The 13,886-nt window shown below is 47.2% G+C and overlaps 1 protein-coding gene across 4 annotated transcripts in view; it reads right to left on the bottom strand.

The window, feature by feature from the left end:
• The window catches only part of LOC147616196 (putative LRR receptor-like serine/threonine-protein kinase At1g56140), a 52,991-nt gene that overhangs the window by 10,918 nt on the left and 28,187 nt on the right, over positions 1-13,886 (bottom strand). For all 4 annotated transcript variants that reach the window (XM_086778849.1, XM_086778847.1, XM_086778850.1 and 1 more), the window contains 2 exons: positions 1,102-1,220; positions 701-911 (listed from right to left, as the gene is read on the bottom strand). In XM_086778849.1, the coding sequence (XP_086634975.1) occupies positions 701-911; positions 1,102-1,220 (330 nt within the window). The remainder of the gene's footprint in view (positions 1-700; positions 912-1,101; positions 1,221-13,886) is intronic.

The following is a 13,886-nucleotide window of genomic DNA, read 5'->3' on the forward strand; positions in this document are numbered from 1 at the left end:
GGCACATGAGAGATCCGGTTTTCCTCGCTCTCCAAACTTTCCTATTGACTCCCTTCATAGCTGAGAAGTTGGTGGTGGCCTTCATGGCTCTACCTAGGGGCAAATGCCCAGGAGCGGAAGGGCTCCCAGCACGGCCTTCGAGCAGCCTTCAATGAGACTATGACCACAAGTGTAATGCCAGAGAGGCTGTCAGAGGGTTTGATTCACTTGATTCCTAAGGAGGGTGCTGAAAGATTGGAGATTCGGCAGTGGAGACCCATCACCCCCCTTGGGACCGCCTACAAGACTTTGGCCAAGGCCATCAGCTGGAGACTTCAGCCCTTCCTCCCCGACTTGATTCATGATACTCAGACACGCTTTGTTTAGGATCGGAGCATTCTGGACATCATCTTCACTTTTTGGATTTTTCTGGGAAAAACAAAATGGCAGACTGCATGCTGGGAATGGGCAGAAGGTAGGGAACAGTGCACAGGGGCAGGATAAAAACTGTTCACAAAAGCATGGACCAGGGAGGGGGAGTTGGGTACAGAAACACAGGAAGCTCCAGATCGGTTAGTTTCATTCGGGCTGTGAGACTCTTCTTCATGATCAAAAATCTAATTAAACAAAAATTGAGAATGAAGTGTACACTCTCCACCTTCACGACCAACTCTTCAAATGCATGCAAAAATACCATAGAGAAACCAAAAAAATTTCTTACCAAAAAGAATCTTGTCTAAACTTTTGTTTTCTAGATATTCATACACTAAAACTGGTTGATCCCCTTCCAAGCAGCAACCTTTCAACTTTACAAGGTTTCTGTGTTGCACCCCTGTGATCAGAGTTACTTCATTCATGAATTCCCGCTCCCCCTGCTTTGAGCCGGCAGAAAGCTCCTTGATTGCAACAATGGAACCATCTTGCAGGACCCCCTGTTGAGAAAAGATAAGCAACACTGATCAAATAGAATGATTCAAGAAAACACGGTATGATGGTCAAAACTAATATTTCCTTTCTGATTTGATTTTATGGTTTCATTATTGTAAACCAGAGCAATTCTCTACAAGACCTGATATTCAAAACGCACCAAGAACATGAAAGATTTACAAGATGTTACAATACCTTATAAACAGCTCCAAATCCACCTTCTCCAAGCTTATTGTCTGGATGGAAGTCATTTGTGGCAATTCGCACATCATTGTAGGAATAAAGCATTGGAGCCCCCTCAAAGCTAATAAACTCTGTGCATGAAAAAGGCCCTTAGTATTTGTATTGTTGTGCCATAAATGGATACATTGTTTTAAAGAAGTATCACCCAGGTAAACCCTACTCAATCTAATTTACACCCGGAGTGGAGTGTGAAGGTTGGGTCTGGTACTGTTCCCACTTGCAATGGTTCGATCATTTATCGGGATCGGAAGCGCACGGTGCAGTTAATACCAGGGAATACTCTCTCAAACATTTACACAATTACAGTAAAGACACAAGAGACAATGAAGTATGTTTCTCAACAAAGTTGTATGAAATATACTCAAGGAATTACAATGAAAGGATTCAATATATAGCTTTCAACGACTCTCAAGTCTTGATGTTACAAGGCTTACAAGTATGACCAAAAGGTACAATGATAAAAAGTTACACATGATTCCGGCATGACCTATTTATAGGTCCACCCGATGACACGTGTACACAGCGACTTCAGACCACGGCCACCGACTCCTTCACTGTCTGGAACATTCTCATCATCAGGTTCCACTGCCTCTTCCGAGACGGGTTTGGACCACTCTCCAGGATCATGGACTTCCCAAATCAGAGATGCCTAGGGCTCTTCCTTCTCGAGCTTCACAAACACAAAGAGTCACTCTTGAAACCCAGACCACCAACAACTACCCAAGGACCAGTGCAGAGATCTCTCACTGATTTCTTCCAGACTCAAGCTTCTAGGGCAGACCCACCCAGCGTACTTGGACCCCAGGCTGATGTAGAAGCGATGCTTTGCACCAGCATGGTCAGGCGGGATAAGGATACATGTGGGTTAGACTATAGCTTACACCCCCAGATACGTACATGTGGCGGTTTGCTACTTTGCACCAGATACTTCGAGATATGCTATACAGGATAGTCACGATAGCCTAATCACTCAGGCAGAGCAGAGGAAGGAGTCCCCTTATGCGTCATTGTCTTAACGTTCTCCTCATTGGGGACTTCAACGCTAGTACCAAAAGTAAGCAGTCTTAGTTACACAGCTTTGAGAAACCTATAAGACTACAGGCACTTCACCAAGAGGGCATACGATTGCAGCGGGAGGGCTTCTCAGGACCTTGGAGCTATCACTAGATAGTATAAGGAGGAGGGGCGATGTTTGTTTTGTCATACAAAAGGACATACATGCCCTAAGAAGACCCCTACACAGACCCACCACTCTTGCTTCGACAGCTTCTGTGGTTGGAAGGCACCTCCTGGAGTTGGGTTCCCAGCATGGTCTCGTTATTTATAACAGGATGGCACAGTGGCCCCTATCCAGCGGACTCACAAGCTTTCCATATCGTGGAGGATCAAGCACAGTGGATTATATTGTGGGACCCCCGGAGCTTGCTTCACTCATCTGCAAGTTCACCATCCCCACATGCCCTCTTGAACCGACCACACCTACCTCTCCTCTATCGCCTGTACACCACCCAGCCACTGCTACCCCCACCCACCTCACACTATACCAAATTCATTTTACACATGAATGTGACCACATATATGCCAACGACATTGACCGTGGTTGGGTAGATATGGACCCATCAGTTCCCCTTGCCACCCTCACCTTCCAACTCATTGACACCATACATTCTGCAGCCATATCCAGCTTTCCATTCACACCCCACTCCAATGCTAAGCCTCGGATGGGTACCATGTCCCAAAATGGTTGGTATGAGGATGAGTGCCGCACCGCACGTTCTCGTCTCAAGCCAACGGTGGTAGCGATTGGTCAAATCCTCAAGCATGATGCTCAATGGGTTAACCTCTCTCACTCGTCCGCAAGAAACGAGCATATGTGATAAGTTAATACTGGGAGATATACCATGTCTTCTTGAGCGGCAACTCTCAGGAGGCTTGGCATAGGTTGAGGGAACGACGCCCACCCACACCCTTCACAGATCCTCACATCTGGCACACTTATGCACACTCACTTTACCAATATTCCCAATCAACCTCCACTCCCACACCCACCCGAACTTCGCCCGACTACATCCACTTTCTTCACATACACCATGGTAGAAAAGGCCATCTGGAAACTACAGAACAGCCGTTCCCAAGATCATGAGGGGATTAGACTGGAGTACCTAACATGCAGCCGACACCCTTGCACCCCTCTTGCTTACATGTTTAACAGGGCACTGGTAGAAGGCTTTCCTCACACTTGGTCATCACACATCATCCCACCCATACACAAAGCTGAGGACACTATGGAGCCCAATAACTACAGGACCATCATGATCGGCCATATCCTAGCCAAGCTATATGGAACCGTTCTAGACACAGCTCAGCTCATTGGCAGAGAGAGGGGGGCATAGAGCAGGCTAGGCAAGGTTAGCTGGACCTTCTCCACCCAGGATCACATCTTCACACTCAAGAGCCTCGCTAAGCAGGCCAAGGCTGATTGCCAACACCTCTACAGTTGCTTTGTCGATTTCACCTACTACAGTGCCTACAGATCCTTGGGGTTCCATCAGACATGATTTGGGGGATTATTGCTTTATATGAGTCAGTGGTTGGGAGGGTTAGATGCCCTGGAGGACTGTCACAAGAGATATCTAGTACTATTGGGGTTAAACAAGGCTGCCCGCTTTCCCCCACCCTCTTCAGGCTATACATTGACGAGATCTCAGACTTTATTGATAGAGTGGGAGGGGGAGGGGCATCCCTAGCAGGCATACTTGTGTCTATTCTCTTATATCTGATGATATAGTGCTTATCTCAGACTCACAAGAGGGACTACAGAAACACATGGATGCCCTACAGGGCTTTTGTTTGCAAAGGGGCTTGTTAGTTAACCTTGGGAAGACCACGGTCATGGTCTATCCAGATTGATATGCAGCAAACCATCTGTCCCTCACCATATCATTTGAGCAGAGTTTGCTACAGCACCAATGGTGGTCGAGGCCATATTCCAAACTATCACGTACATATAGAGGATACTGGCGATGGATTCGTTCATGGTAACCATACCTCGCACACTAGTCTTCTCGGGCGATAGCGGAAAGAGGGATGCATCCATCCTGGTATGCTTCTGTCTTCACATGGTTCCCCACACATGGGCTACAGATGAACCGACTATCCCCATTTCAGTATGACCAGACTCCCCCTACACCAGGCTCACACATGTGGATAGGAACCGGGTAATTAGATATGACTTGCTACAGTTACACATTTGAGATACATGAATTACCCCAGCAGAATAAGACGCAGTACTACAATGACCATTTTCTAAGGCTTACAGAGGATAGATTCACACAGAGGCCACATACAAGAGGATACTGGTGATGGATCCGTCACGGTTACCATACCTCGCACGATAGTCTTCTCGGGCGATAGCGGAGAGAGGAATGCATCTGTCCTGGTATGCTTCTGTTCTCACATGGTTCACCACACATGCACATAGTTCACCACACACGCACAGTAGGTGAGCCAACTACCCCGCATTTCAGTATGACCCCCTACACCATGCTTACACATGTCGATAAAAAACGGGTAATTTGATATGACTTGCTACAATTACACATTCAAGATACATGTGTCATGGATTACCCCAGGGGAGCCGCTACCACCCAAGATGCAGTACCACAGTGACCATTTTTTGAGGCTTACAGAGGATGGATTCATACAAAGGCCATGATACCTGGATGTTTTCATGTCACATGCCATGAGGATAGCACTTGGTTAGCTCACGGTCTCATCCCATAGGCTCGAGATTGAGGTTGGCAGAGCAGCAGGGAGGCCTAAAGAGAGCAGACTCTGTAGATTATGCCATGGAGGAGTAGATTGTAAGGGGCATTATATTTATCAATGCCTGGTGTATTATGACATCTGAGGGAGATTCCACTGCCTATTCAGAGAGGGGTTTGAACTTTGGGCCAGTATCTCGGGTTATGGAGTATCCAGATCAGCGCTGTCTCGGACTCTTCTTGTTGGAGATCCAAATTCACAGAGAGTTACTATTCAAGGATCCTCGACCCCGGCACCCATCTCAGTCTACCATCACCAGTTTTTCCACCCACAAGAGGACACTCAAACGGATGAGGCCACCATAGTAGTGGTGAAGAGGGGCCCACCATCTAGCCCCTCGACTGGAGTTACCCTGCCTCGTGCCACTGCACTTCAGAGAGCCAAAGGGCATCACCCAGCTGAACCTCGGGCACCTCAGGCTCACCAGCCCCCAAATTGATGAAATCCTCGCCCGCCACGAGGCATCTATAGCTGCTACCTCGTCCCAGCTTCTCCTCGGTCCTGCATATCTAGGGAACCTCCTCATCCCCTCGCCGATGGTGGACATCCTTTATGGAACCCTACCACACATAGATGGATGGCTCCCTCTCCGCACTGACACCCCCATATTCTCAATACCCACTTTGTATCCACAATGATGAGGATGGTGATCCTCCATGATGAGGGTGACAAGGATGATCCATACATATCTACATTTAACTAGGGATTAGTGTTAGTTTTCTTTGTTATGTTGTCTATGGGATTCCATGGACCCATTGTACACCTTTTGTCTCATAGACCCGTTGGGTCTTTGTAAGACCATAGTTGTTACAAGGCGTGCCTCTAACCATTAGAGGCGTTCGAGGCGTGCGAGTCTTCTGAGGCATTCAAGGCTTCGTTCAAGGCATCTGGGCATAGTTGATTTTTTTTTACCGTTTTTGAATTCTGCCCGTTCGGGATTTTCCCGTTTCTGCCCGTTTGAGTCTCTAGATGGGGGCTATAAGGGCCCCTCTAAGCTCTCAAGACTCACACACACTCTCGAGTCTCTGGAGTCTCTCCCTCTCTCATACATGCATGCCGAGAGTCCTACAGGCCCGGAAAGAGGGTTAAGAGAGCATTCTATCGCGATGGCCGTGTCATCATCGATGGCAAGGCCACTGATTAGTGCTAGGCGGCCTATGGGACATCGGCTATGGAGGATCCAGATTCACAGATACACACAGCAGTTTGGAACTGCAATGGAGCACTTTGGACACATCTTGTGAGGAAGGAGGAGGTCATGGAGGGACGGGATGCAGTCATCTCTACTATATACGGCTGCCACCTGCAGCTTCCCCCATCATACAAACATTACACACACAGATAGATCTAGGAGCATGCCCCAAAATCGGTAGTATGATGATGAGTGCAGAGAGCTATATAGACACCTCCGTGCCCAGAGAGCACTGGAGACCATTACACAGAGACAGGCGAGCCGACAGATGAGGATCCTCACAAGCCATAAGAGGCGTGCATATGAGGAGGCACAGTACTGGGATATATACCACCTACTCATGAGTAGAGATGCAGCCACTGCATGGCATAGGATGAGAGAGCCTCGCCCTCGTACCCCGATTGAGGATCCACACACATGGCACACATATGCAAAGAGCCTCTACCATATCCCTCAACTGAAACTCGCAGCGGCGGTGCCCGGGGGACTAGGGCCTTTGACACACTTGTTGATACCATCAATGCATATTAAAACATTTAAACATGGCCACAGCCTTAACACATATCCATCATCACTTTGCATAAAATATAAAGCTGGACAAAACATCCACAAATGCTGAAAATGGATCTTGCACATGTGACACCACATAGAGGCCGGAATGGGCCGACCCCCCCCCTTGGAGTATTTTATTACCCAAGGAGAATAATATCATGTACAAGCTTTGAGGGCCTTCCTCTCCCCACGGGAGATGCCGGATTATCCATATACAAATGCCATAACACAGCCCAACACAAGGCAACTGAGCCGGAACATAGGCTGTAGAAATGCCGAGCCAACAATATAATCCATATACCTCTGTGTGGGTACTGATTCTTCCCCAAAAACCACGGGTCTTCATGCAATAGAAAGGGTACAGCAAGTACAACTCTCCATTCAGCCGGTACAGCAGGTACAATGGCTGGTACAGCTGGTACAGTGGCTGGTACAGCCGGTACGGTGGCTGGTACAGCTGGTACAGCAAGTACAGAAGCTGGTACAGCAAGTACAGTGGTTGGTACAGCAAGTATAGTGGCTGGTACAGCTAGTATGGTGGCTGGTACAGTAGGTACAGCAAGTACAGAGGCTGGTACAGCAAGTACAGTGGCTGGTACAGCCGGTACGGTGGCTGGTACAGCAGGTACAACAAGTACAAATGCTGGTACAACACATACAATGGCTAGAAATCATAATAAATGATTGAATACCCTTGCCTTAAGTCTTTCTTCGCGATGGAAGCCTCCAAAACAGTCCCCAACAGCCGGTATTCTTCATGGGCAGCCTTCAAGAGAGAGAGAAAGAGAGTAGCCATCATTAGGGAAGCCTTCAACGGTGGTAGAGGCTAGTGTGCAGCAAGAGAGCCTCCATTAATGAAGAGAGAGGGCTCCAATTTATAGATTTGGGCCTCCCATGAGCTAAAATGGCAAGAGAAGGCTACGATGACAAGTGGAGAGCCACACAATAGCTGAAGTGACAAGTGTGAGGCCACTTGTCTCACTTTGGTCCACTTTCTTGCCACATGTCCCAATCTAAGAGATGGGTCCTTCCATAATCTTTACCTCTAAAAATATCCCAACTAGTAGACATTCTGTCATAGGCACTTTGCCAACTCTTGGTATCTGCTCAATTCCAGATGTAATGACGCGAACAGAATTTCCATCAGAGTCGGGCCAAAAATAGCAACTCTCCTAAATTTTAGGAGTGTGGTCCTTTGTATTCTAGGATAATCCCCCATTCCCAAAGCTTGTAATTTCCAAATATTTAAACATCCTGGAGTCCACCAGACCCCTTTCAGACTGGGAAATGTCCAGGCTGGTGACATCCTCCCCAACTTCTTAAAAGTTGTCCGCAACTTTAAGCTTTAAGCCATATATTCAAGATATAATCATGTCCCATCGATTGGGCGAGACGAGACAGTCTCAAAAATCCAATATAACTGAAGAATCCATGTCCCAAAGAAATGGGCGAGACTAAATAAGTCTCCATAATACCAATATTAAAATCATGTCCCAAGATAAATGGGCGAAACAAAAACAGTCCCATAAGTCCAGATATCATAATCATGTCCCAAGATAAATGGGCGAGACAAATCAGTCCCATAAGTCCAGATATCATAATCCATGTCCCAAGTAAATGGACGAGACAAAACAGTCCCATAAGTCCAGATATCATAATCCATGTCCCAAGTAAATGGGCGAGACAAAACAGTCCCATAAGTCCAGATATCATAATCCATGTCCCAAGTAAATGGGCGAGACAAAATAAGTCTCCTGCCAACAAGACATCGGTCCACATGACCCTTGGCATAGACATAAGTTCCGTCATGTCCACTTTACCACTTGCACTCCGTGTTGGTACTCTGACCACACACCTTGGATGAGAGGTGGGCTTACAAGAGACACACAATGAGCCGGAACGGCCGACCCCTCCCTTGAGTAAATTGTATTACTATTGGAGAAATTCAATACATAGCTTCACGGGCATCCATTGCCAAATCCTCCATGCCAATGCATATGAAATTCAGCATTTAGAAAACAATGGTATGTCGATGTAGATCACCAAGGAGCTGCCTTGACGCCCGGCCCGACTTCAGTGCCCATATTCTCTACCATTGGCTCTATGTTCTACCAAGCAAGGTAGCAACATCTTGAAGAGCACTTAGGACAAGAGAAATACTACACAGGGCGGCTAAACAAGGAGTCCTGAAAACAATCACTCGCAGGCATAGATAACCTGGTGTTCCATACGCATTTCTGCTACACATAGTTTATAGGCATTTCGGCCACCAACTCACACTACCCTCTCAAGTGCCCATGTTCCCTTCCATCTGCTCTCTATTGTTCCAACCACACATGGTAGAAACAATCTTCAAGAGAGCACGTAGGACAAGAGAACACTACACAGGGTATGTTGTGCTTGTCACTACCCTTTGAAGTGCCCATGTTCCCTTCCATCTACTCTCTATTGTTCCACCCTCACATGGTAGAAACAATCTTCAAGAGAGCACGTAGGACAAGAGAACACTACACAGGGTATGTGAATCATGAGTTCCATAAGTCCAATGCAATCCCAAATAAAGGGAGCCAAAAAGAATAATCCATCCCAGTAAAAGGGAGCCATAAACATAATCCATAAACCTGAGGATGGATCCAAATTCCTAGAAAAGAAGTCCAGGAATCCATACACCTGTATACCATAATCCTTGTATACCATAACTCTTACCACATACTCCGTGCTAACCACACACCTCGGAGTAGAGGTGGACTTTATCCATAAAAGCATCATATCCATGAGATATCCAAAGATTTCTTCTCTATAAACTCGGATAGATTCGTCCATAAAAATTGCTTGTGAAGCCCAATATCTATATAAATCTCGTCCAAGAAAGAAATCTCCATAGATATATTTCATCCCAATAAAGGGAGCCATGAAAAGAATTCATCCCATTAAAGGGAGCCATAAACAATGTTTCCCTGAAACCATCTCAAGGCAAACAACAACACCTTTCTCCTTGCATAGCTATACAAGGGTTAGTGAACATCAAAAACACTTCATAGTAAATAGCCAAAGCACCAACTTTGCAAACTCAAAGTATACTTAGCTTTTCTTTGCCAGGTTGGTCATGAAGCCAAAAGAAATATCTCCTCACCATATCCTTAAGATATCCCGAGATATATCTCCATATAGCTTGCCTTTAAGCTTGATAATATAATCCGCAATATCCATATGGAAAGAGTGCTAAACGTGTGCACATAAAGCCAACTCCATACTTCCAAGATAAATTTTGTGAATTCATAAATCCTTAGATCAACAAGCTGTCTACTGCTCATGCTCTTGCTTCATAAGCTATGAAGCGGCTAGCCATGCTTAACAGCAATGATGGTAAGTGTGGTCCCCACTTGAGATCTTTTCTCTTCCTTATTGATAGAAGGAAGCCTCCGCTTCCAAGAAGCCTATGCTCTGATACCAATGAAACTCGCAGCGGCGGTGCCCGGGGGACTAGGGCCTTTGACACACTTGTTGATACCATCAATGCATATTAAAACATTTAAACATGGCCACAGCCTTAACACATATCCATCATCACTTTGCATAAAATATAAAGCTGGACAAAACATCCACAAATGCTGAAAATGGATCTTGCACATGTGACACCACATAGAGGCCGGAATGGGCCGACCCCTCCCCCTTGGAGTATTTTATTACCCAAGGAGAATAATATCATGTACAAGCTTTGAGGGCCTTACTCTCCCCACGGGAGATGCCGGATTATCCATATACAAATGCCATAACACAGCCCAACACAAGGCAACTGAGCCGGAACATAGGCTGTAGAAATGCCGAGCCAATAATATAATCCATATACCTCCGTGTGGGTACTGATTCTTCCCCAAAAACCACGGGTCTTCATGCAATAGAAAGGGTACAGCAAGTACAACTCTCCATTCAGCCGGTACAGCAGGTACAATTGCTGGTACAGCCGGTACGGTGGCTAGTACAGCTGGTACAGCAAGTACAGTGGCTGGTACAGCTGGTACAAGTATAGTGGCTGGTACAACTGGTACGGTGGCTGGTACAGCTGGTACGGTGGCTGGTACAGAGGCTGGTACAGCAAGTACAGTGGCTGGTACAGCCGGTACGGTGGCTGGTACAACAAGTACAGCAAGTACAAATGCTGGTACAACACATACAATGGCTAGAAATCATAATAAATGATTGAATACCCTTGCCTTAAGTCTTTCTTCGCGATGGAAGACTCCAAAACAGTCCCCAACAGCCGGTATTCTTCATGGGCAGCCTTCAAGAGAGAGAGAAAGAGAGAGCCATCATTAGGGAAGCCTTCAACGGTGGTAGAGGCTAGTGTGCAGCAAGAGAGCCTCCATTAATGAAGAGAGAGGGCTCCAATTTATAGATTTGGGCCTCCCATGAGCTAAAATGGCAAGAGAAGGCTATGATGACAAGTGGAGAGCCACACAATAGCTGAAGTGACAAGTGTGAGGCCACTTGTCTCACTTTGATCCTTTTTCTAACAAGTGTCAGGCCACTTGTCTCACTTTGGTCCACTTTCTTGCCACATGTCCCAATCTAAGAGATGGGTCCTTCCATAATCTTTACCTCTAAAAATATCCCAACTGGTAGACATTCTGCCATAGGGACTTTGCCAACTCTTGGTATCTGCTCAATTCCAGATGTAATGACGCGAACAGAATTTCCATCAGAGTCGGGCCAAAAATAGCAACTCTCCTAAATTTTAGGAGTGTGGTCCTTTGTATTCTAGGATAATCCCCCATTCCCAAAGCTTGTACTTTCCAAATATTTAAACATCCTGGAGTCCACCAGACCCCTTTTAGACTGGGAAATGTCCAGGCTGGTGACATCAACAGCCGCCCATACCACAGCCAGGAGTCCCGCCCTACCACCTCTATTTTCTTTACCGCCTCGATGGTAGAGAGAGCTATCCGCCGGTTGCAGCATGGGAGATCGGCTGACCACACAGGTATACAGAGTGAGCATCTTATTTATGCAGCTGACACACTCGGACCCTTTGTTGCTCACCTCTTTAATAGGGCACTGGTGGAGGGCCTACCAGCTGAGTGGACTATGCACACCGTCGTGCCTCTCCACAAAGCGGGAGACATGCTAGACCCCAGCAACTATAGGACTATCATGATTGGTCATACATTGGCCAAACCTTATGGCGCAGTGCTCGAGGCAGAGTTGAGCTCATATGCAAAGAAGGAGGGACTGCGAGCACCAAGGCAGGCTGGATTCCGACGAGCTTTCTCCACTATTGACCATATATTCACTCTAAGGTGTCTGATTGAATAGGCTAGGGCGCGGGAGAAGAGATTATATAGCTGCTTTGTGGATTTCCGCAAAGCATTTGACACGGTGCCACGAGAGAGACTCTTCCAGCGCCTGCAGTCATTGAAGGATCCCATCAGAGATGGTTTGGGGCATCTATGCTTTATATGAGTAGGTCCTCAGGCGCATACGATGCCCCGGGGGGCTATCTGATGTTATTGCTAGCACCATAGGTGTGAAGCAAGGATGCCCACTCTCTCCCACACTATTTGGGCTATACATCGATGAGGTGGCTGACTTCATTGGTCACGGTGGTGGGGACGAGGTAGACATCTCAGGTACCACAGTCCACATTATGCTATATGCAGATGATATTATTCTGGTCTCTGAGTCGCCGATGGGACTACAGCACCATCTCCATGCACTTGATGACTTCTGCACACAGAGGGGGCTTACAGTGAACCTTGGGAAAACCAAGGCCATGATTTTCCACACCTCAGGGCCGGTTCGACGACAAGCCATCTTCACACTAGCAGGAGGACATGTAGTGGTGGTAAACTCATATGTGTACCTAGAGATTACATTTACGACTCCGCCAAGAAGATTTACTATGGCACAGGCAGCCAGGGATAGACTCACACGAGGGTATGCAGCTCTGGCCATGCTAGAGAGACAGTGTCACCAAGCACACTTCCAGGAGCCCCGCACGAAGGGGTGGTTGTTTGACACATTAATCACCCCTACTTTTATGTATGCTGCAACAGTATGGGCACCTGGGCTCGCCACCTCCACATGGTCTCAGATAGAGAGGCCTCAGATTCTCATGCTCTCACGGATGATCCGCAGCAAACCCTCCATCCGACATTGTCCGGACGGAGTTTGTTGCACCTCCTATGCTAGTAGAGGCCCTCTTCCAGACGATCTGCTTCATACAGAGGATCAAAGATATGCCATCAGATCGACTCTCACATAGAGATTTTGAGGCATCTAGGCAGCTCGCAGAGAGTGGAGATAGGAGATCATGGTATTCACAGATGATACAGTGGCTCACTCAGCATGGTCTCGACATAGATCCTGCCACCTTTCCAGTATGATATACATGCACCACACATCCAGCTCTTTCACAGTGAGAGGAACAGAGTCCTTCGGCAGAATTTATGGCAGCGATACACTGAAGAGACTTGGATTACACCCAGTTAGCCTCTACCGCCGAAGGTGCTATACTACAGAGATCAGTTTATGCGTATCTCAGCGGATAGATTCATACAGAGACCTGGATACATGGATGTGTACATGCGTCACAGTGCCCGAGTGGCGATTGGCCAGCTCAGAGTGTCATCACACCAACTTGAGATTGAGGCAGGTAGGGCAGCATGGATCCCCAGAGCAGAGAGGATATGCAGACTATGCCAGGAGGAGGTTGAGAGTGAGGAACATTATGTATGCAGATGTAGAGCATATAGTGTCATTAGAGAGAGATACACCACCATCTTCAGTGGACATCCCTCACTCCGCCAGATCATGGAGTCCGCAGACCAACGCGGATTTGGCCAGTTCTTGTTAGAGACAGCGCCACAGAGAGACACTGATACAGACTCATACCACAGGGAGAGGTGGGCGATAGCTCCAGCTCACTAATTTCTTCCAGAGATCTATCCCAGTGCCTACCCTGACACAGGAGGGGGTTACACTTCAACGCGCTGCGGACCTCCAAGCCAGGCGGAGACTGAGAGCACCAGGCTACCAGACTCCCAGACTACATCAGAGGGAGATCACAAAGATACGGGCTCGACATCAGCACCATATCCAGGAGCAGCTAGCTCAATTACACTCACACCCGGAGATCATGCTCCGAGGTATTTTTGCCTCGCCATTGCCT

This window comes from Cibotium barometz, chromosome 39 (genome assembly GCF_041138505.1).
Source record: "Cibotium barometz isolate CiBa-2024 chromosome 39, ASM4113850v1, whole genome shotgun sequence".
NCBI classification, from domain to species: Eukaryota; Viridiplantae; Streptophyta; class Polypodiopsida; order Cyatheales; family Cibotiaceae; genus Cibotium; species Cibotium barometz.